This window comes from Neofelis nebulosa, chromosome 4 (assembly GCF_028018385.1).
Source record: "Neofelis nebulosa isolate mNeoNeb1 chromosome 4, mNeoNeb1.pri, whole genome shotgun sequence".
NCBI classification, from domain to species: domain Eukaryota; kingdom Metazoa; phylum Chordata; class Mammalia; order Carnivora; family Felidae; genus Neofelis; species Neofelis nebulosa.
Window position 1 is genome coordinate 155223457 of NC_080785.1, and position 23622 is coordinate 155247078.

The 23622-nt window shown below is 51.9% G+C and overlaps 1 protein-coding gene across 12 annotated transcripts in view; it reads left to right on the plus strand.

The window, feature by feature from the left end:
• ZDHHC3 (zinc finger DHHC-type palmitoyltransferase 3) overlaps positions 1-23622 on the plus strand; it is a 59042-nt gene that overhangs the window by 15160 nt on the left and 20260 nt on the right. For 6 of the 12 annotated variants that reach the window (XM_058727264.1, XM_058727262.1, XM_058727266.1 and 3 more), the window contains exons 2-4: positions 4807-5140; positions 5569-5666; positions 20931-21055. In XM_058727264.1, the coding sequence (XP_058583247.1) occupies positions 4831-5140; positions 5569-5666; positions 20931-21055 (533 nt within the window). In that variant the 5' untranslated portion in view covers positions 4807-4830. Of the gene's footprint in view, positions 1-2347; positions 2877-4806; positions 5141-5568; positions 5667-20930; positions 21056-23622 lie in introns of those variants that run through there. The other 6 variants (XM_058727268.1, XM_058727273.1, XM_058727271.1 and 3 more) reach the window with 2 other exon arrangements.

The following is a 23622-nucleotide window of genomic DNA, read 5'->3' on the forward strand; positions in this document are numbered from 1 at the left end:
CAGCATTCGTGTAATGACACGCATAGTAAGTGGCCACTATGTGCCAGGCCCTGGGCTAATGAAAAGACATCCAGCCCAGGAACTGTTTGGCGGGAGAACATAGCATCTTCCTAAAGTCCTGTTACCTAAAATGAGTACCCTTCTGTTACAAAGAAATCTAATCGTGGTTTAGTTTCATTTGTTTTCCAGCCTTCGGCCCGTCAGTGATCATAAATGGACAACTTGTCGGGAGTCACTGTAGACACAGAAATGACAGTAGCCAGCAATGGAACAGGAAGACAACCATACAAAGGAGACGTTGGAATTAAAATTATAGTAGTCTGAACAGGCCAGCTGGTGTGAGGCCGAGAGTCCGCAGTGAATCTCTGTAACCCCTGAGGACATCGTTACCTAACACACTCCAGTAATTGATGTTCTGGGTAATGACCTTAAGTCACTCCAAAGAAATGGATGGTTATTGTACTTAAGACAGGGACAGCTGTCAGTATCTTTTTTTTGTCTTTATCTTACTTGCATTTTTTATTTTTCATTTCTATCTTAACCATCCTAATGGTTAAAACGTGGTTACCGGGAAATTTACTTCTGCGGAAAGGCCTATTCCTCAGCACAATCACACATACGAAACATCACCCCAGTTTACTCACATTGCCATTTTGTAGTCAAGAATGAGTAACTGTCAGAGGACAGAATACAGTCAACTAGTCCAAATATACTGTGAGCATAATTTCATCACTGGAAATATCTGAACAGGAGCATCGTTCTAAAATTTATTTGCAGTGATCGTGCATTTCAAAAATTCACACCTTGGGGCGCTTGGGTGGCTCAGTCGGTTAAGCGTCCAACTTCAGCTCAGGTCACAATCTCCCAGTTCATGAGTTTGAGCCCCGCGTCGGGCTCTGTGCTGACAGCTCAGAGTGTGGAGCCTGCTTCCGGTTCTGTGTCTCCCTTTCTCTCTCAAAAACGGATAAACATTTATTTTTTTTTAAACGTTTATTTATTTTTGAGACAGAGAGAGACAGAGCATGAATGGGGGAGGGGCAGAGAGAGAGGGAGACACAGAATCGGAAGCAGGCTCCAGGCTCTGAGCTGTCAGCACAGAGCCCGACGCGGGGCTCGAACTCACGGACCGCGAGATCGTGACCTGAGCTGACGTCGGACGCTTGACCGACTGAGCCACCCAGGCGCCCCAAAAATGGATAAACATCCAAAAAACACACACACGCCTTTCTGATCATTGAAGAGCTTGGTGGAGTACACAAGTGAGCTGATGCCCAGGCTGCAGAGGACAGGAGGTTATGCTGCCACAGATGTTGGAGGGGTGGGGCGAGTTGTGACCGACCGCCAGTGTCACACTGAGCTGCTCAGTGGGTGGCTAACAACGGCCTGAAACCGTAGGTCAGCAAACTTCTGCACAGAGCTAGAGAGTAAATACTCCAGGCTTGCCGGTCAGCCAGCCTCCCTCACGGCTGCTCAGCGGTGCCAATGCAGTACAAAAGCAGACATAGACAATATGTGTCCAAATGGCATGGCTGTGGTCCGATACAACTTTATTGGTTTAGAGCCTCAGTACCCACAAATCCGTACGGCAGCAGGAAAAACCAAGGGAATAACATGGGCATTGTCAAAATGGGGAGCTTCGATCAGCTTTCGAATCGCTGTGGGATTTCGTGGGATTTCAGCCTTCCACTTGTTGGCTTTGGGTTGAGCGGAGCTGGGAATTTTAGAATTTGCTGGGCCCAGGTCGAGTCCTAGACATCCCTGTCTACAAGCTCCTGCTGTCCTTCCGTGTGGTGCTTCAGAAGGTATACTTACATCTTTAATGCCTCTGAGTTGTCACTGGCAACACTGGTTGCCATTGTCTTGTGGACAGCACTGGCTTGCTTTGTTAGAAGATTCTGGTTGGTGGCCTATTGGGAACTGCTGCTCTTACTCCTACTTGGGATGGCCATTCCCTGTGTGTTGTGACTTCTCTTTCCTCAGCTCCCAGCAGAGGGTACCCAGCATGTGATAGTCCCTCTTGAGTATTTGTTGAGTCGACGTTGCTTTGGACAGGTACACACTACGCGTTTAGCTGCCTTTCGGCCACTAATTCTCCGCCGTGCTGGGAGGGGAGGCCCTGGCCTTGTTCTTTCATTATTAGTCTGTGCAACTTTTGAGTTCAGAATGTCTGTCGTTTTGAGTAGTAGTTACTGCTGTACCCTCTCAGCTTTCTAGACACATCCGTACTCGTCATGATGGTAGCGTATTCAGTCCAGATGCTCTTTCTCTGTGGGGGAAGGAGGCAGTGGAGGCAGAAGGCAAAGGGTGAGAAAAAGCCGACACAACCATTGAAAGTTTGCACCTGCCCTTTAGAGCCACGGTCTTCAGAAAAACACACGTCGCCAGTGCTGCTTTTGAACGATTTCCTCTGCTACGAAGTGAGTAGCATTCTCAGAGGACCAAGATGTCCTTTGCTGTGCTGCGGACTGTGCTACGGCGGCTTCTCTGCGGCCCCGCCATCAGGGTCAGCCCCCGCCGGCACGGTTTGTGACTGAGAAACCCATCTGGTGATGCAACAGGCCGCCACGTGTACGATAAAGAATCGGAGGAGGGAAATCTGTACTTGCTATGTTTTGTGGCGCGTGCCGTGGACAGATAGACTTCATTATCGATCCTTAGCTATTTCGTTGCTGTCTCCAGAGACGCGAGCTGCAGCCATTAGGAAAAAGGGGCATGTTGCTCAGCGCTTGTTTAGGAAGGAATGGATGTCTTTCCTAGAGACAATACGTGCGTGGTGTGTGAGGGCTATTCCAGGCTACGGGATTCATCACGGGCACCTCCTGCTCCATCGGCCCTCACACCAGCCCTTTGACGAGGAGGCTGGGGTGAGGAGGCAGGTGAGGCGACCAAGGCCCATGGAGCCCCACAGCCAGGCGGTGCGGACACACTGTTGGACTCATTGTCCAACATTCTCCACTTGACCCCGTCACCCAAGAGGAGGGCAGAGCTAAGGGAGTCTCTTATTCCCGGAAAATCAACCGTTTTGGCCCTAGGATTAAAAAGCCTGGTTTGTTTCGAGAACCTTCCCTATCTAGGTTTTGCCTTTACCATCAGCTAATGCAGTAGTAAGTTAGCATGTCTTTTTTTTTTTTAATTTTTAATGTTTATTCATTTTTGAGAGAGAGAGAGAACGAGCGGGGGAGGGGCAGAGAGAGAGGGAGACACAGAATCTGAAGCAGGCTCCAAGCTCCAAGCTATTTATTAGCACAGAGCCCCATGTGGGGCTCGAACCCACGAACCGTGAGATCATGACCTGAGCTGAAGTCAGACGCTCAACTGACTAAGCCACCCAGGCGCCCCCCCGTAAGTTAGACTGCAACTTAATGGTTGCAGCTTAAGCCTGGTTCTGGTGAAGCAGGTACTCTCGTTCTGCTCATCCCTGTTAACCGCAGACAGCCTCAACATCAGTCTCTGGGTTTGTCCTTGGTGTAGAGGCAGCAGTGTTAACACTGAAGAGTTCTCCCAGAGTGCTTGGCACTCTGTGCCCCATCTTGCCTTTGAAGTCACAACTGGAATATAATCTGTTGAGACACTGTCTTCCCAGCAGATCCCTAACAAATGAAGAGACCCGCGTTCTAGTCCCACTTCTGAGCTGGTGTCCTGTGTGTAGCTGTTGGTCTGGCTGACCTTGGGTGAGGCATTTGCCCTTCAAAGGCTCCCTTTTCATTATCTGTCATGGGAAGGCTTTGGGCAAGGTGGCGCTATTTTGCAAACGCTAAGTTAACTCTCAGAAATAGGGAAGAGAGGGGCGCCTGGGTGGCGCAGTCGATTAAGCATCCGACTTCAGCCAGGTCACGATCTCACAGTCCGTGGGTTCAAGCCCCGCGTCAGGCTCTGGGCCGATGGCTCGGAGCCTGGAGCCTATTTCCGATTCTGTGTCTCCCTCTCTCTCTGCCCCTCCCCCGTTCATGCTCTGTCTCTCTCTGTCCCAAAAATAAATAAAAAACGTTGAAAAAAAAAATTAGAAATAGGGAAGAGAGCTGAGAACTCACTTTTTTTTTTTTTTTTTTTTTTTTTTAAAGGAAACTCTGTGCCCAGCATGGGGCCCAGACTCACAACCCCAAGATCAGGAGTCACATGCTCTAGCGGCCAGGTACCCCACGAACTCACATTTTATTTATTTATTTAATTATTATTATTTTTTTAATGTTTATTTACTTTTTAGAGAGAGAGAAAGTGGGGGAGGGGCAGAGGAGAGAGAGACATAGAATCCGAAGCAGGCTCCGGGTTCTGAGCTGTCAGCACAGAGCCCGACGCGGGGCTGGAACTCACAAATCGCGAGATCGTGACCTGAGCCGAAGTGGGATGCTCAGTCAACTGAGCCATCGAGGCGCCCCAAGAACTCACATTTTATTTATTTATTTATTTATTTATTTATTTATTTATTTATTTTTATAATTTTTTTTTTTAACGTTTATTTATTTTTGAGACAGAGAGAGACAGAGCATGAACGGGGGAGGGTCACAGAGAGAGGGAGACACAGAATCTGAAACGGGCTCCAGGCTCTGAGCTGTCAGCTCAGAGCCCGACACAGGGCTCGAACCCACGGACCGTGAGATCATGACCTGAGCCGAAGTTGGACACTTAACTGAACGACCCACCCAGGCGCCCCAAGAACTCACATTTTAAATGAACAGAAGGTTTAGGCGGCTTTCCTGCAGGAAGTTCGCACATCGATCCTCATGGCTCGCTTTGGAAAGATAATTTTGTCAGGTCTCCTTGATAACAAGACAACGCCAAATTTCTGGGTTCTTTCTTCTCTTCCAGATGCCAGTATGGACAGAATAGCTTATGATGCTTATCCCCACCCACCACTTCCGAGACATTGAGCGGAAGCCAGAATACCTCCAGCCGGAGAAGTGCGTCCCACCTCCCCACCCCGGTCCTGTGGGAACCATGTGGTTTATCCGCGACGGCTGTGGCATTGCCTGTGCCATTGTCACCTGGTTTCTGGTCCTTTACGCGGAGTTTGTGGTCCTCTTTGTCATGCTGATTCCATCCCGAGACTATGTGTACAGCGTCATCAACGGAATCGTGTTCAACCTGCTGGCCTTCTTGGCCCTGGCTTCCCACTGCCGGGCCATGCTGACGGACCCCGTGAGTATGTCTGGGCTTGTTTTGACCAGCCCACACTCTGCTCCTCTGGTCCTGGCATGGCCGCAGCCTGCATGTTCCTTCCCCTGGACCTTGGGCGTGTGGAGATCAGGAGGGCCAGGGCTGGGGTGGGGAAGTGGACTCAGGGCCCCCGGAGGACGCCATCAGTGCCACAGCTTACCCGTCTTGGTCGAATGATTCTGTCCGTATACTGATGCAGACGTTAATGGAGGCTGCTCTGGGAGAGCTCCGGTCCAGGTGAAATCCAGCCTCTAGTTAGAAAGGCTCAGCCCAATAAGCATGGCGACTGGGGGCCGGTCATCAGAGTGGCAAGCATGCTCGGGGGCCGGGGGGAGTTTGGTCAGGCCGGGGCTTCCCGGTGAAGACAGGACTGCAGCTAGGTGCTCTCGAAATTAAAGCCATATCCAATTCCAGGAACCTGCACGGAAATGGCCTTCACTTTGTTTGGGCGAGGCTCGCCTTTTCCTGAAAAGCTGGACAAGCCTGTTTCAGGCCGCAGCAAGTGCCTCTTGGTGAATATCCGTGGGGAAAGCGGTGGTGTTCTGCCTGAGGACTTAGCGAAATATACCAGCTGTGCAAGTGGCCATTGAATGTCGTGTACCCTGGCATTAAATCCTCTGTTCCCGTTCATTATCTTGTGTAGGGAAAGGAGAGCGCGTGATTTGATAAAGACCTCCTGTGGCTTAATTGTTTGAGTGCGTAGGACGAGTGTGTTTAAATTAGGAAAGGGAAGACACCGCTAACGGCAGTGGCCACACAGACTTTGTTTCTGTGAGCCCCGGGGAGAGCAAACTAGAGACCCTGGGTCCCGGGCTGGTTCCCTTCTCAGAGGGCTCCCTTTCCTGCGGGTTCAGGTGGTGGGTGTTACCCCATCCCCCGGGGAGAGCAGCTTTCGCAGCTCAGTTCCGCGTCCAGATAGCCCCTCTTCTCGCGCCAGCACCTTCTGCGGGGTCACCAGACAGTCGGCGCCTGAAGGAAACCAAGTTCAGATTTCCCCTGCTATCTGAGAACAGAGAGTTCCCGGGAAACCTTTCATAAGCTAGAATCACATAAAGCGAAGAAGCAGTTGCCGTTTTGTAAGAGCAAAGCACCCTCTTCAGATTTGTTTCGGTTGGCAAAAACAGGTACTAAAGTAGGTCTCTTGGAAAAGCAAAGCGACGTAAGGAGAACGGTTTATAATTGAGGGGAAGCCTGTGCCCGGTTATGATCGGGGTGCCCTCTGTCTAGAGAAGACGGGTGAGGCCAGCCCCGGGCGACTGAGGCTGTGGCGGAGGAAAGCGCCAGTTGCCGTGGAAGAGCAAGGGCGGGGACGTTCACCAGTCTGGACGGCGTTGGCCGCTCGGCACGCCCAAGCCAGGTCTTGTGAGCGCTGTGTATGCTGTTAGGGGAGGTGACGGGCGGTAGGGAGGGAGGACACTGCTGGTGTGCCAGGCAGAGAGAGTAACATGGACAAAGACACAGGAACGCAGGCATGTGGCTCCTCGAGGCCCCCAGGAGCTGTTTGCGATGGTGGGAACTTAGGAGGGCGATAGGTTTGGGCTGGCGGTGTGGGCGGAGTGCCAAAGCAGTTGGGTGACCAGGGGCAGTCTAGAGCCCCTGAGGATTTTAAATAAAAGAGTGGCAGGGTGCCTGGGTGGCTTAGTCAGTTAAGCGTCGGACTTCGGCCCAGGTCACGATCTCATGGTTGAGAGTTCGAGCCCCGCATCGGGCTCTGTGCTGACAGCTCGGAGCCCGGAGCCTGCTTCGGATTCTGTGTCTCCGTCTCTCTCTCAAAAATAAATGCACATTAAAAAAAAAAAAAAAGTGGCAAGATACAGCTGTCATCTTACAGGGATCACTCTGGCGGTGGTGAGGAGGAGCCCTGGGGGCACCGCGGGATGGGATCCAATGAATGGCATGTGCATTGAGTGCCTCCTCTGTGAAAGGTCCTTTTTGAGCAATGGACACAGCTGTGAGCAAGTCAGACCAGACGCCCCTGCCCGCCTGAAGCTCGCATCCCGGCACAGGGGTCAGGCAGTGAAGACATATGAGAACAAGGGAATTTCAAACAGCGATGAGTGTTTTAGAGACAGTCGAAGGGTGTGACCGAGGTGATGTGGCAGTGACTTTTCTGCGGCGCAGGGGGCCTTCTTTACCTGAAGGGAGTCTGAGAAGACCTCAGAGCAGTGCCACCTGACTGAGACCACGAAGCTGTGAGTCAGGCAAACGAAGCTTTGAGGGCAGAGCCTTCCGGGAAGAGGAGAGAGCAGGTGCAAAGGCCCAGAGGTGGGCGCGTGCTTGGGGTGTTTGAGGAACAGGACTAAGACCTGGGTGACCGAAGCGTGGTGAGTTGGGGCAAGAGGAGCCAGAAGAGGTGGGTAGAAGCCAGATTGGGCAGGACCCTGAGGGCCTCACGAAAGCTTTGGTCTTTACCCTAAATGCAGCAGGAAGCCATCAGAGAGGCATGACGTAACCTGATTTTTTTTTTTTTAATGTTTATTTAATTTTGAGAGACAGGGAAAGAGACAGAGTACGAGCAGGGGAGGGGCAGAGAGAGAGAGAGGGAGACACAGAATCCGAAGCGGGCTCCGGCCTGCCAGCACAGAGCCCAACGCGGGGCTCAAACCCATGAACTACGAGATCATGACCTGAGTCGAAGTTGGACAGTTAACCGACTGAGCCACCTAGGCGCCCCGGCATAACCTGATTTTTAAAACGACAGTGCCTTGTGCTTGTGATGGAGGTGGGGCAGAGACCCAGGAAGATCACCGGGATTGCAGTGGCCCACACAGGACGGGGTAGTGGCTCAGACCAAAATGGGAGCTGTGAATCTGGGCAGAAGCTATTGGATTTGGAGTATCTTTTCAGCCACTGATTCTCAAACCTGGCTACACATTGGACTACTTTAGGGAGCTTTGAAAGAGTACCGGTGCCCGGGCCCCACCCCCAGAGATTCTGCTCTGATTGGTTTGGGGCAGAGCCCTGGGTGTTAGGGTGCTTTAAAGCTCCCAGGTGTCCCTTGTGTTCAGCTAGGTCTGAGAAGCTCTGTGCAGAAGGGTTGATTGACCGAATGGAGAGGGACTGGACAGTGTGCCGTCCAGAGCCTTCGCTTGAGCAGCTCTAGGGGATTATTGGTGCCATTTAGTAAATGGGAACATCTAGGAGAACAGATTTTGGAGAGAAATCAAAGCTTCTGTCCTGGCCAACTGTGTATTACACATAAGCAGCGATGCCGGGTAAGCAGTAGGTAGCCAGGTGGAGGTTCAGGATCAGACAGCAGGTTTGAGGTCATTGGTGTCTAGAAGGCATGTGAGTCAGGGAACTGGATGTCAGGAGGAGGGCAGCTGGAAGGCTTCTGCCCTGGCATTCACGCCTGTGTCCTTTTACCCCATATTTTTTTTTTTTCTTTTTTTTTTCAAATTTTTTTTTTCAACGTTTTTTATTTATTTTTGGGACAGAGAGAGACAGAGCACGAACGGGGGAGGGGCAGAGAGAGAGGGAGACACAGAATCGGAAACAGGCTCCAGGCTCCGAGCCATCAGCCCAGAGCCTGACGCGGGGCTCGAACTCACAGACCGCGAGATCGTGACCTGGCTGAAGTCGGACGCTTAACCGACTGCGCCACCCAGGCGCCCCCCTTTTACCCCATATTGACTTGCGTGGCCTCTCCAGGGATCTCCCCAGTCTAGCCCCTTGCACTTGGATGCAGGAGCGAATAGCTCACATGGCTGCCGATCCCAGATGAATGAGAACCAAAGACTATTCCCCAAACACCAGTCTGCTGCTCATTCGGGTGTTTCGCTAGTGTCCCCAAAGAAAACTGGGCCCCAAAATGAAGCAACTCGAACGTGTCCTAAATACACGCCCCATCTCACCTGCCTTTCCCCTCCCAGCACATGACATGTTATGCAAAACCCGGTGTGTACAGAGAGAGTGGGAGGCCCTGGGGCCGAGTTGGGAGCCTAGATCTCACACTGAAAACAGATCAACCGGGGGCTCCTTGCTAACACTGCAGGGGGAGTCTGTTTTTAGAAAGGTGTCACTGAGGGGTCTAAGGAGTTCCCTAACAGGATTACAATGTTTTGTATCTCAGGAATTCGTGTTGTATACGGTCCTTCAGGAGAACCTATATGCAAAGGTTATAAACAACATATAACAACGTATGCATTCTTTCCCATTTGGGTTTGTTAGTATTGCTGGGTTATAATTAAAGACAAAAAGTCTCTCACAGTCTTCCGCAAACAGTTAACAGACGACTTCCAGCTTTGAAATTCTTCCTGCAGTTGTAACAATTGTAGTTGAACAGTTGCAACCACCCCCAGCTTTCTGGACCATTTAGCAATCATTTCCTCCAACACAGTAGGAAATGGGTCCACGGAGAGCTTGAGCAGAAAAGGGAAGAGGGAAATGGTGCACAAAGGTGTGAATGGCTGCCTTGGAGGTGAGGTTCCCATGGGAAATGGGGTAAAAAGGACAGGCCTGGAAGGAGAGAGAAAGAGGCCAAAGGGGCCTCACTTGGCAGGGGTGCTGGCCTAGAGGTCACAGGGTGTGGGCAGAGCACAAGTCAGATCGGTGTTTGGTATTTGGTGCCCTCTCCTTGCTCGCTCTAAGAGGATGTGATGTCATCAAGGAGCTTTTTGTGTTCCTGAAGCACTTAAGAGGTCCAGAGAGTCTCTGAGTGCCTGCACTCAGAAACTCTTATCTTGGTGCCGGTCTCCCTCCCCGCCCCACCCCACCCTCCAATTTCATCACTTTTTCCTTTCCCTTTGCAAATCCATTTCAGTGCCTCATCCTGTGAGCTTCTTCAGGAATCCTGAGGGATTCCTGTTAACATTTAGATCTGGGACGATGTCTGTTTCCCGGAAGCTGCTTAAAGCTGGAAGGCATAGCTTGTCTCTTTCTGTCCCGGCTGCCAGGAAGCTCAAAACTAAGCGCTTCATAATCTCGCAATAATTGTGTAAACCCTTTTGGTCATTTACTAACTAATCGTTTACTAACCTCATTATAAACTATCTCAAATCTGAGGGGCCCCTGGGTGGCTCAGTCGGTTAAGCATCTGGCTTCGGGTCAGGTCATAATCTCGCAATTCATGAGTTCAAGCCGCTCATCATTGGGTTCTCCGCTATCAGCACAGAGCCTGCTTGGGATCCCCTGTCTCCTTCCCTCTCTGCCCCTCTCCCCTCAAAAATAAATAAACATTAAAAAAAATTTATTTGATTTTAATTTTTGTTAATGTTTATTTTTGGCACAGAGAGAGGCAAAGCATGAGCGGGGAAGGGGCAGAGAGGGAGGGAGACACAGAATCCAAAGCAGGCTCCAGGCTCTGAGCCGTCAGCACAGAGCCCGCCGCTGGGCTCGAACTTACGGACCGCGAGATCATGACCTGAGCTGAAGTCAGACGCTCAACCGACTGAGCCACCCAGGCGCCCCTAAAAAAAAGTTTTTTTAATTATCTCAAATCTGAGATTTGACAAAGGAGGCCTATAAATCAATTTAACTACATTGTTAAGGAAAAGAAAATTCATCAGTCTGTCTGCCGCTGCCTCTCCCTCCCTTTGAATCCCGTCTTGTGAACACCTTGTTGTAGACAGACCTCGCGTGACTATCCCAGACCACTGCAGGCCACTGATTTCGGTCTCAGCTGCCGAAACCCATCCATGGATATCAGGATCCATTGTGCAGTTCGTGTGTTCCCTCCTGGAGCCTCTCTCAGCGACGTTATCGATCGCATGTTGCGTGTAGAGTCAGTTAGCAAGTACAGTAAAACCTTGTGTGCTAGCATAATTCATTCCGGGAACATGCTTGTAATCCAAAGCACTCGCATATGGAAGCGAGTTTCAAGAACTGTTGGCTCAGTTGTGATCATGCAACGTTCAGCATCACATACCACTCATATTGCAAGACATCGCTCATTTATCAAGTTAAAATTTATTAAAAATGTTTGCTCATCCTGCGGAACGCTCGCTGAAGAAGTTACTGGCCATCCGAGGTTTGATGTATTTACTTGGACCAGCGGCGCGACGGCATGGTGGCAGGCCCGCAGAAACAGAGGAGGAATAGCACCGGGCCCTCCCCCCAGCATGCCGGGTGAGGGTGGAGGTACTGACCCGTTCCCCAGGTCAGGGGACTTGCCAGATCGGGTTAATTTGAGCCCGCTGCTACATCCTCCCTCATGCCAGGCAACATCTCATAGCTGTCACGGAGCAACTTAGAAACACCCCCTGAAAAATCTTTCGGGCCCCAGAGAGAAGCGAGTGACCCATTTAGGGATTACCTACCTCCACCTTTCTGTGAAGGAGACAGGTGGCCTGTGACACAGGCCTGAGGCTGGTCACCATGTTCCTGGCAGAGCTGATGGAGAGAGAGTTTCTGCCTGGGCAGCAGGTGTGCTCACATCTCCATCCCAGGGCCCCTGTAACACTTTAGGCAAGTTTCATCCCTGTTGCTTCAAATACATGAGGATATTGAGGCCTTAGATTTGTTGGTATTTCTTTGGAAGTTTCTCTGTTGCTTTTTTTTTTTTTAATGTTTATTTATTTATTTTGAAAGAGAGAGCACAAATGGGGAGGGGCAGAGAGAGAGAGAGAGAGAGAGAGAGAGAGAGAGAGAGAATTCCAAGCAGGCTCCATGCTCTCGGCACAGAGCCCACCTCGGTGCTTGATCTCTTGAACCGCAAGATCATGACCTGAGCTGAAATCAAGAGGCGGACACTTAACTGACGAAGCCCCCCAGTCACCCCTCTATGACTTTTCATCATGTCCTTTTTACGCCATTATGTTGTCCTAGATACTTACGGAAACGGGCCTGCTTCAGTTTTTGAGAGAGAAAACATATGCACACACGTGCACATGCACAGGGGGAGGGCAGAGAGACAGAGAGAGAGAGGGAGAAGCCCAAGCAGGTTCCTTGCTGTCAGTGTAGAGCCTGATGCAGGGCTCGATCTCACAAGCCGTGAGATCATGACCTGAGCATAAATCAAAGAGTTTGACCCTTAACCACCTGAGCCACCCAGGTGCCCTGATACAGGCCTGTTTCAGTCTTTTTTTTTTTTTTTTAATTTTTTTTTTAACATTTATTTATTTTTGAGACAGGGAGAGACAGAGCATGAACCGGGGAGGGTCAGAGAGAGGGAGACACAGAATCCGAAGCAGGCTCCAGGCTCGGAGCTGTCAGCACAGAGCCCGACGCGGGGCTCGAACTCACGGACCGCGAGATCATGACCCGAGCCGAAGTCGGCCGCTTAACCGACTGAGCCACCCAGGCGCCCCAGGCCTGTTTCAGTGTTAATGGTAACATGCTAATACAGTTGTTGACAGAATAATATTATGGCATCAGGGCAGTTTGAAAAAGCCTCTTCAGGGCTCTTAACAGCAATGTCCGATAAATACATACGTTGTCTTCTGATGGAGGTGAGGGCTCTAGACTTGGATTGCCTGGGTCTGAATCCTGGTTCTGCCATCTGTTAGCCATATGACCTTGGGAAGTTGCTTAATTTCTTTGCTTTAGTTATCTCATCTGTAAAATGGGTAATAACAGTCTCTGCCTCACAGGTTTATTGGCGGAATTAACTGACAAAATACAGTAAGGCACGTGGAACTGTGTCTGGCATAGAGCACTCCATAAATGTCTGTTGTATCATCGTTATCATTCAGCTTGGTTTGTTGAATACATGCTCCGTGGCAGGCCCTGGGCAATTCACTGGGGCTGCAAGTTGAAAGACATTGTCTCTATCCTCCAGGAATTTATAGCTGTGTAGGAGAGATCAGTGTGTACTTAAACGATAGGTGTTGAGACCAATAAATACAGGCTGGAACAGCACAAAAGCCAAGTGATGGCTTCTCTCTTAGGTGTGGCCTGGGGCCACGAGGAGGAAGGCAGAGGAGGTGATCCCTGAGTGGGTTTTGGCTCCGGTACAAGAGGCAAACAGGCTGGGCAGAGGTGCTGATGTGAGTCCCCGGGGGTACAAGGTGAAAGTCTCGGAGAGCATGGTGCCTTTGGGAAGCCGCAGGTGGTCCACAGCCGGGGGACTGCTGGGGCAGGGACAGAGGGAGACCCTGGGTCAGTGGTCTAAGGCCGCGTTGTGGTGGTGGCCCTGCTCGAGCCCTGACCGGGAGCCCGGACCCTGGGCCGGGGGAAGGCTCTGCGAAGCCTGTGAAGGCGTCCAGGCAGGGAGAATAGTATGATCAGATTCCCATTTTAGAAAGTTTACTCTGGGAAATAGGAGAATAGGCCAGGGTGGGAGGTGACTCTAACATCTGGGGCGCGTGAGGATGGGCCGGAACAAAGGCCGTGACAGCGGCTTGGAGGGGAGGATATGGGATTCGAGGCACGGTTTGGGACAAGAGTAACCTGGTGGAGTAGGAGGGGCAAGGGGTAAGCGAGGGTAGATAGAGGCGCCACGGGCCAGGGAAGTGAGAGTGGGAGGGGCGGTTTGGAGCGAAAGGAATGGATTCAGTTCTAGCGTGTTAAACCGGGGGGGGGGGGGGTCGGTTTTCCTCGGTTTTAATGTCTCTTGAACAACCAGGTGGAGATGTCTGCAGCTCGAAAAGAGGCCTGGGTTGGAGCCCACGATTGGGCCTCACCACTGGGTGTGATGGGGGAGGACTGTCAGCAGGGGGCGGGGTGCAGAATGAGCAGGGGACAGGGCTGGTGGGGGATCCCTGAGGAACACCAGGGTCCAGCATGGGTAACAGCCCAAGGGAGAGCAAGAGGCAGGGGGACACCCAGAGGGAGCAGAGCAGCCTCAGGAGAGAGTGACAGAAGGAGGGACTGGTGGTCACAGGAGATCCCAGGGAGTTGAGGGCCTAGAACCGACCTTTGGGTTTGGCCACAGGGAGTTGCTCAGTGACCTGGTGACAGGTGTTCCTGGTGTGAAGACGACAGGCACCGGAGAGCAGTGAAGCAGAGTCAGGGAGGGATAGTAGAGGCGGAAGTGCACACGAACTCGACAAGCTTAGCTGTGAGGGGTGGGAGGGCCCGGAGTGTGCGCACAACATGAGGGAGAAGCTTTGAGCTAAAAGTCTGGGGCCCCTGAGGGCCAGCATTGGCCGGGACCCTCACCCTCCAAGCTGGTGGTTTATCCCAGCTGCCTCAGTTTTCTCTGAAATAGAAAGGGGAGTAGGTGGGGGTTGAGGAAGGTACTGGAAGTTTGGGCTGGCCACTAAGGGGAATGATTGACAGAATCGTATCACACCTCCCTGCCCCAGATTTAAACGGATTCCACTGCGGGACCAAACATATATTTGAGGAACGTCTGAGTATCATGGGCCTATAAATTCTTTAGTGTCTTTAGCTTGCTGTGTGCACAGAGAAAAGACTGGAAGGATATGCTCCCAAATGTTGATTATACAGATCTCTGGGCGATACAATCAAAGGGTGGGTTTTTCCCTTTTAATTTTCTCGTCTCTTTTTTTTAATCATGAAGAAGTATGACTGTGGGAATGGGGGGGGGGGGGTGGAAATCGGTACATTGTGGTCTGCCAGGCTGCAGTAGCCTGGGAGCCTCAAGACAGCCCTGTGAGATGCGTAAGAACGGGGGGGTGGGCGGTTCTCAGTAACGCAGGCGTCACAACATTGGCAGAAATGTCTCAGCAGACCTACCGACTCCCTGCCGTCTGTCCAGAATGGTACAGAACGAAATTCCTTACCATGAACTAATCACAGGAAGTTCTGAAGTCTGTGGAGATAGCACAGGAGAGAAAAGGAAGGAAGGAAGGAAGGAAGGAAGGAAGGAAGGAAGGAAGGAAGGAAGGAAGGAAGGAAGGAAGGGAAGAAAGGGGAAAGGAAGGGAAGGGAAGAAAGGAAAAGACGTTGGAGGCAAAGGCAGGAAAGCCCCTGTGTCACAGGATCCTCTGTCTCAGGGACTGGCCCAGCTGGCCTCTGGGTCTGAAAGATGGACTTGCTGGGCAGATGGGGTCTTGCCTGGAAGGGAATGAGCCTTCTAGGGGATTTATGTAAATAGAGTCCTGCTGGAGGGGACAGGCTTTTAAAAAAGCTGAACTGTGGGGCACGTGGGTGGCAGTTGAGCATCTGACTGTGAGCTCAGGTCACGATCTCACAGTTCGTGAGTTCGAGCCCCGCATCGGGCTCTGTGCTGACGGCTGGGAGCCCGGAGCCTGCTTCGGATTCTGTGTCCCCCTGTCTCTCTGCCCCTCCCCTACGTGGGGTTTTCCCCACGTAGACCTTTACGTGGGGCCTCCTGAGGTTTACAGCAAATTCTGGGACCTTAAAAACTGGATGTGGGGGGAAAATAGCGACCTGAGCCTTCATTTAGGAAAACTCTGCCCCATTGATTTATCTCCTTGGGCAGACGATGTTCCTTAGGGCTTGTCCTTTGTGCATGAGGAGTGACATCCAGTTGTGGTTTTGTGCCTTCAGGATTCATACAAGTTCACATGATTGCCCAGACTCAATGACCTTTTGCATTAAAGAGCATTAATGTGGCCTTCTGGGCTTTTGTGGGGCCCTCTCTGCCTGGGCCAGAGCCCTTCCCAATCCCCTTTTATTTTTTTAAAGGGTTAAGAACATTTTTTTAAGTTTATTTATTTATTTTGAGAGAGAGAGAGAGACAGCATAAGTGGGAGAGGGGCAGAGAGAGGTGGGGAGAGAGAGGGAATCTCAAGCAGGCTCCAAGCTGTCAGTACAGAGCCTGATGCAGGGGTTTGAACCCACAAAGCCGCAAGATCGTGACCTGAGCCAAAACCAAGAGTCGGACGCTTTAACTGACTGAAGCTACCCAGGCACCCTCCTTCTGGATCCTCTTTCAAAGTCCAGTCATCTGGGTAGTCGGGGTCCAGCTTTGCCCTTGTAAAGACTTCCAGACCCTAGTGCCTCAGGGCAGGGCCTCAGATATCTCAAGATGAGATGGTCACAGCGTTTTGAATATAAAATTCAGTTAAGTTGGGCATATTCCTACTTTGGGTAGTTCCTTCCTGAGGTATATTTTTATGCTTGTATTTTTTTAAAAAAAAATTATAGTGTTTATTTTTGAGAGAAAGAGAGAGAAAGACAGCAAGGGAGGGGCAGAGAGAGAGGGAGACAGATGATCCGAAGCAGGCTCTGTGCTGAGATCAGAGAACCCGACTTGGGGCTCAAACTCGCTAACCATGAGATCGTACCTGAGCCGAAGTTGGACACTTACCCGACTGAGCCACCCAGGCACCCCTTGCCTGTGTTCTTAATGAGTTTCTTTCTAATTGCAAAAGCCACATGTTCATATTAGAACATTTAAGAAATATAGTCACGAAAATACAAATAACCTGTGATCTGACTATGTGAGATATCCATTAATAATTTGGCACATGTCTTTGTCTTTATATATATATACAGCTGACCCTTGAACAATGTGGTATGAACTGCACAGGTCCACTTATACACGAGTTTTTTTGATAAGAACAGTCCAGTACTGGAAATGTGTTTTCTCTTCCTTATGATTTTCTTAACATTTTCTTTCCTCTAGCTTTATTGTAAGAATATAGTGTAGGATACAAATAATGTACAATATATGTGTGAGTTGACTACTCACGTTTTTGGTATTCTGGTCAACAGGAGGCTATTAGCAGTTAAGTTTCAGGTGAGTCAAAAGCTATATGTGGATTTTTGGCTGCACGGACCCCTCAGCCCTGCATTATTCAAGTGTCAACTGGGTATCAGATCTGTTCCAGAATGCGTTATATGCCATATACTCTTTGGAAGTCTATGTGTGCCTTTAGCCATCTGTCATAGATGTTCTCCATGCTGATAGCTGTATACTTTTATAGCATATTTAATGTCTAGAAGGATGTTCTAAATGGCATTATACATATCACAGAGTCCTCACCTATCAAAGTTTGTTTGCTTTTAAAGTTTCTTTTTTTTTTTTTAATGTTTTTATTCATTTTTGAGAGACAGAGACAGAGCCCAGTGGGGAAGGGGCAGGGAGAGGGGGAGACAGAGAATCTGAAGTAGGCTCCAGGCTCTGAGCTGTCAGCATAGGGCCTGACATGGGCCTCAAACTCACGAACCGTGAGATCATGACCTGAGCCAAAGTCAGACGCCCAACCGACTGAGCCACCCAGCGCCCCTGCTTTTAAAATTTCTATCATAGGCTTTTCTGGCATCTGACGGCGTTTTGCAGACTAGGTGGGGTTTTTTCCTACTTTTTTTAAAAAAATGGTAATGAAACATATGACACAGTTGAAAGGGCATGAAGGATAATACAATGATATGATAATATGATATCTCCACGCCCCCAGCCTCATACATAAAACATTACAAAGGCGGTTTAACCTCTTTGTTTCCCACCCCCACCCCCACTTTTCCTCTCCCAGCCTCCCCACCACCATGGAGGTGACTGTTACTCTGAATCACATGTAGTTTTCAGCATCTTGGTGCCCATAGTGCCTGTGTATCAGGATCCACATTTCTAGAAGTTTCTTCTCAGGACCTCATCTCTGTCCCACTCAAAGTCCTGAGCCTCCACCAATGAGAAGAGCATTCATGTGGATGAGCATGCCTTTGGCTTTTCTGGGCTCGTACTTGTCTGTTGCCCCATTGGCCTCAGGCAGACCAGTGGGGAAGCACAGCACCGTTCCTAGTGACATGTCGGCCACATGCTGCCCATCTCGAGTGTAAGCGGGTCCTTAACGAGACAGGAGAGCAGAGAAAGAGCTGGTGACGGAATGGTCAGCAGGGGAAAGTTGGGGGGTGGGGGGCGCCAGCAAAGAGCCATATGAGGAGTGGGGTGAGGGGCGGGAGGAGAGGGTGCATGCTGGCTGGAGACCCCAGAGAGGCACCCGAGGCCCTCTTTGAGACAACTTGCAAGTCTTCCCATAATTGAACTGTGGTCCTGAGCTTTTTCCTCCGCTGCCTGGGAGACACCCCTGCGCGTGCCCTCTGACTCCGGTGCTTCTGCTCTATCCGTCATCCTCTGGACAGGCCACCTCTGGCCACTGCTTGGACTGCCTCCGTCCCCAGGTGCCCCTGTCCTGCTACGTCCACCAGGATCCTCCTGGCCTTCCCGCCTCCCCTAGCTCCTGATGCACCAGTGGCCGTGGCTTTGGCCGGATGCTCGGCCTCCTTGCTGTGTCTGGGCATCTGGGCATCCGCCCCAGCAGCTGTTTGGGACCCAGGCCCCCATCACTTCCGTGCACTTTCCCACAATGCTCAGTGTGGTGTAGACTTTCAGGAGAGGGTCGGTACTTGATTTGTCTTTGCAGTTTCCATAGCTAGGGTCTTTGTCCCCGTGAGTCATTTTTGTAGCAAAAGACAAAACTCCAGCTCCCTGGTCTGTACTGCTTCTTCAGTGGTTCTTCCTATCCCAGAATTTCTCCTTCGTGGGAAAGGTGCTGACACCCCGTCTTCCTCCCCTCTAACCCGGGAACCCCTCGCTTGGCCTGTTACAGTCCGTCAGCCCTGAAATCCCCAGCTACCCACCTACCCACCCTAGCCGACCACACTGCCCCTCACCTGGGCCCCTTCGGGACTTGGGCGTGGCCCCCAGTTCTGTGGTCAGATGTTGCGTCAACTTCCCTGATGGTGGTGTCCCGTGGACGCCCACTGATGAGCACGGCCTCCTGTCACCTAGACCTTAGGTGGGGGGTGTGGAGCAGTCCCATCCCAGAGCCATGACTCGACCCAGTGTCAGGCCCGGTTCTTGATAGGGAGCTGGGCCACGCTGCTGGAGCCCCCCAGGCTGGCACCCTGAGCCCCCTTCTTTCTTGTCCTGCTTGCTTTCACTGCTCCTTTCACCCCGTGCTAAAACTGATAGACCTTTTCCAGGCTAGAGGCTCTGGTGCTGAATGAGGTAGACCCGTCATGGAGCTCCTGGTCTAGCAGAGTAATTCTCAGCCCTGCTGAGCGCTTTGTAAAAATGCAGGTGTCCAGGCACCCTGACAGTTTTGTGTGGTAACCCCGCATTAGAGTCGAGGCATCCGGAGGTTGTTACAGGCACAGTGTTGCGTCCAACACCCGGCCAAGAACACAGGCTACCTGCCTCGGTCCGTTTGGGCTGTTGTAACAAACTACCAGAGACGGGCTGGCTTATAAACAAGAGAAAGTTATAATTCTCACAGCTCTATAGGCTGGGAAGTCCAAGATCACCGTGCTGGCAGATTCAGCCTCTGGGGGAGGGCCCACTTCCTGGTTCGCAGACGGCCATCTTCTCGCTGTGTCCTCACATGGCAGAAGGGGTGAGGGAGCTCTCAGCAGTCACTATAAGGGCGCTAAGGCCCAGGCGCAAGGGCTCCACCCTAGTGACCCGACCACCTCCCCGAGGCCCCACCTCCCAATAGCACACACTGAGGGTTAGGAATTTGGGAGACACATTCGGTCCCTTGTTGTGCCCTGTGCGGAGCACTCTCTCTCAAGCTGGCCCCCTGCCCGTCCGTCCAGCCTCTCCTCTGCCTACCCTGGATTCCACCATGCCGATTTTCTCACCAGCCCCCAGACGGGCCGGGCTCACTCTCACCTTTTTGTCTTTACCTATGCCCCTCCTCTGGCCAGAATCCCTCTCCTCCCTCAGGACTACCTGGCATGTCTTAGGACCACCCTTAAGCCTCACCTCTTGAGAGGCGTCTGGGTGGCACAGTCAGTTAAGCATCCAGCTTCGGCTCAGGTCATGATCTCGCAGTTCGTGGGTCCGAGCCCTGCGTCAGGTTCTGTGCTGACAGCTCAGAGCCTGGAGCCTGCTTCGGATTCTGTGTCTGCCTCTCTTTCTGCCCCTCCCCCACTCGTGTTCTCTTTCTCTCTCTCTCTCTCTCTCAAAAATAAATAAACTTAAAAAAAAACAAAACACCTCATCTCTTGAAACCTCTCTGGTTCCCTGGCTAGTCGGTACCTATTCCTCTGTGCTCTCTCAACACAGCTGTCTTCTAGCATCGTTAGCCTCCAAGAGACCAAGGGCCTACTGGGACAGAGACCTTGTTTGCTACCTGAATCCATAGCAGTGAGCACTGGAGCACGGGCCGAGCACCAAGTAGGCCCCTGGCAAAGACTGGTCATTGAGACCCTGCGTCGGCCTGGACACCGCCCGCTTTCCTTCTGCTTGGACAGGCACACGGGCCCCAGTAGACGCTGGTGGCACTTTGGGTCTGCTGTTGGTTCCACCGGAGGTGTTCACAGCTAGAACAAAATGCAGAGCACTCATGAGCGTACGAAAGGATGGGATGGCAAGCGGGAGGGCACGTTGGGTCAGAAAGCAAGTCAGAGATCCGAGGGCCATGGTTCACAGTTGCTTTTGGATTCACAAGAACCAAATGTAGATTACCAGTGCTTCCTAACAATTGTACTGGTAAGAGAATAAAATAAAACGATTCTAGTTTAAGCAGGAGCCAGTGACATTCAGAGCTGCAGACTTTGATCTGGAAAAACTGAGCTGTGGGGGTGTGAAGCTCGTTAGTAAAACTTCGCAAAGGCCCAAGGTGTTACTGGGAAATTTTAACGTAGACCAAACGGGAACGGGCGAGTCAAATCCTAACTGTAGTATTTACACAGGAAAGAACGGATTCAGTGAAAACCACGTCACTGAGATGAAAGCAGAAAGATCGTTAGAACAGCCTAACTGTCCACTGGGGAAAATCATTTACTTTTCCACAGGAAACCTCATTGTCCATAAGTATCCATCGGTGTCGGCGTGATTCTGAACAGAGTCCACGTGTTGTTGGGATGAGACTGTCCTGTCCGTGTGTGTGTGTGTGTGTGTGTGTGTGTGTGTGTGTGTGTGTGTTTAGCTGCTGCTTCCAGGTGACCACCTCCACCACGGGGCGTCAGAACCGACGGAATCCCTGGCCCAGCCCTGACCCCTGTCCTCTTTCTCACAGGGCGCGGTGCCCAAAGGAAACGCCACTAAAGAATTCATCGAGAGTTTACAGCTGAAGCCCGGGCAGGTGGTGTACAAGTGTCCCAAATGCTGCAGCATTAAGCCCGACCGAGCCCACCACTGCAGGTACGCGTGCGCCCCGACCCCCTCCTCCCGACCTGGGCTCGCTTCCTCCCCTCCCCCACCTCTCACCTGCTCTGGAGTAGCACCCCCCACCCCACCCGCCACCTGCTTCTGGAGTGGGTGCCGTCAGCAGCAAGACTTCTGGACGTCCCCTGCTCTGGGCAGGGAACGGCCACTGTGACTCTCCCTCCCCATCTCCGTGAGCTCACTAGATGGGAAAGGGCGTTTGGTTTGGGCTCAGGACACCTGTCCTAAGACTTGACTCTCCCACAGCTGATGAAGCGCCCTGCTCTGACAGTCAAGCGCCCTTGACTGTCTCCGCCTGTTTCCGGATCTGTACGATTGAGGGGGTTTCTCCTCTTTCTACCTCACAGCTTTATTAATTAAGGGCACAGGAGACAAAGCTTTAGAAAATCGTTCTGTGAGTGTCTAATAGGTGGGCCCCATTCGCTTAAATTTTAGCAAAGGGGTTGTCCTTGAATGAAGGCTTCTCTTTAAAACAAAACTTCGGGTGCCTGGGTGGCTCAGTCGGTTGAGCGGCTGACTTCGGTTCAGGTCACGATCTCGCGGTTCATGAGTTCAGGCCCCACATTGTGGAGCCTGCTTTGGATCCTCTGTCTGCCTCTCTCTCTGCCCTTCCCCAGCTTGTGCTCTGTCTCAAAAATAAATTAACTTGAAAAAAAAAAAAAAAGGAAAACTTCTAGGGGCTCCTGGGTGGTTTGGTTGGTTGAGTGTCTGCTCTTGGTCTCAGGTCTTGATCTCGGGGTCATGAGTTCGAGCCCCAAGTTGGACGCCGCGCTGAGCATGAAGCCTACTTGGGGAAAAAACAAAAACAAAGCAAAACAAAACAAACAAACACCACACAACAACCTTCTAGAGGTTGTGACAATTGTAGAATTCGGCCCCGAGAGCCATCTCCCCATCTCCTCTGTGGTGATTTTTCCCTTTGGTTTTCAGATTTCTTCATTGTTTTGAGTCTTCTCAACAAGAAGACATCTAGCTGAAAACTGCATTTTATCATTACAAGGGAACTTTAAATGATAAATTACAGAAATACAAACGGGTCATTTGGTCCCTTTTTCGGACTGGTGTGTGTTTGGGGCGGGAGGGTCGCACCGAGGTCACACAGCTGGTGAGTACCAGAGACAGGATTGGCTCCCAGTGTCTGCGGCTCCGGTTGGGGGACTCTTTCCACTAGAATTCCAGTTTGGGGGGGAGGGGGTGGGGAATCATGTGACCTGATGTAATCGTATGGACGTTTCTCTGTCAGAGAAGTGGCGACCTCCCCAGCAAGCTGGCACCTCTCGAGCATGAGGGCCGAGGAGCTTGGACAGGGCCTGTGGTCATTGCTGTCTCCTGTGGGGTGTTGGGCGGTTTGGAGAAGCTAAGTGTCTTTGCGCAGAGCCCGGCATGGGGTGGTCACTTTACCTCTGAGATCTGTGACGGGGGCACCGATCTAGCCTTTTCTGCCATCCGAGGCGTGGGAAGCCAGCTGTTTTCATCACCTGAACCAAAAGGCCCAGCTTGCTTGTGTGGTTCCTCAGGCCGTGACTCCAGGCGGCCCGGTGTGGTGGAACCGGCTCCAGCCTTGGCGTTGGAAGGCCAGCCGTGTCCCCGCCACACGTGTCCCCAGACCGTGTCGCCACACTGTCCCCAGGCAGCACATCGCTCTGAGGCCGGCTCTGTCCCCCGTAAAGGGACTTGCTGCCCCCCCGGCTTGTGGGGGTTGAGTCTGGATAACGGAGTCAGCTCACTGTCCAAGCAGAAGCCGTTTGTGGGTGGAGGCGGGTGCGGGCACTGGGGGTGCGCAGGGTTTATAGAAACACGGAGCTGCGACCTTTGTAGAAAAGGACGTTCGGTGACCACAGTGGTTCTTTCTCTTTCCTCCCTGGGCCCTCGGCTGCCTCCCCTGCCTGGCATTTTCCTCACCGCCGCCTCCTCGCCTCTCTCGCCAGGATGATCCGAGGGTGGTATTCTTGAGTGCTAGTAAACAAATCAGCTTGAACAAAACAAGACCCGCTGACTCAGATGAACTCTGGTGAGGCTGTCTGTGTGTCCCCTGCTCCTGCGTCAGGAAGCGTGTGCGACGGCTGCTCGTCTGTGAGGGCCCGTGGTGGCCCGGGCTGTTTGGGGACCCGTGGTTTGGGATACGCACGGTCTCCAGCCCGCCAGACGCAGCCGGGTTTTGCCTGGGCCGGGAGGCCCGCTGCCTGGCTCGAGAGTTGCGGTCAGTCTCCCTGCTCAGGCGAAGGTGCGTGCCCACATCCGTGAGCGCTCACCCAGCTCTTTGGTTCCTGACCCCCCAACAGAGCCCGTGGAATTTAAAACTGGCCCCGTTCCCTGAGCTCTGGTGGGTACCACAGACGCTTCCTGACCCTGGACGTGTAGATGCTCCTTCCAGCCCGGTGGTGGGTGGGTGGGTCTTCTTTCCACGGAGGGACACTCTGGAACCCCAGGCTGCTTTCATCCCGGCGCTGAGGACCACGGAGGCATGTGGAAACCCCATAGGGAGCCGTTCACGCTAACGTGGACAGCCAGGGTGTTGGACTCATGCAATAGGTTCCTCTTGC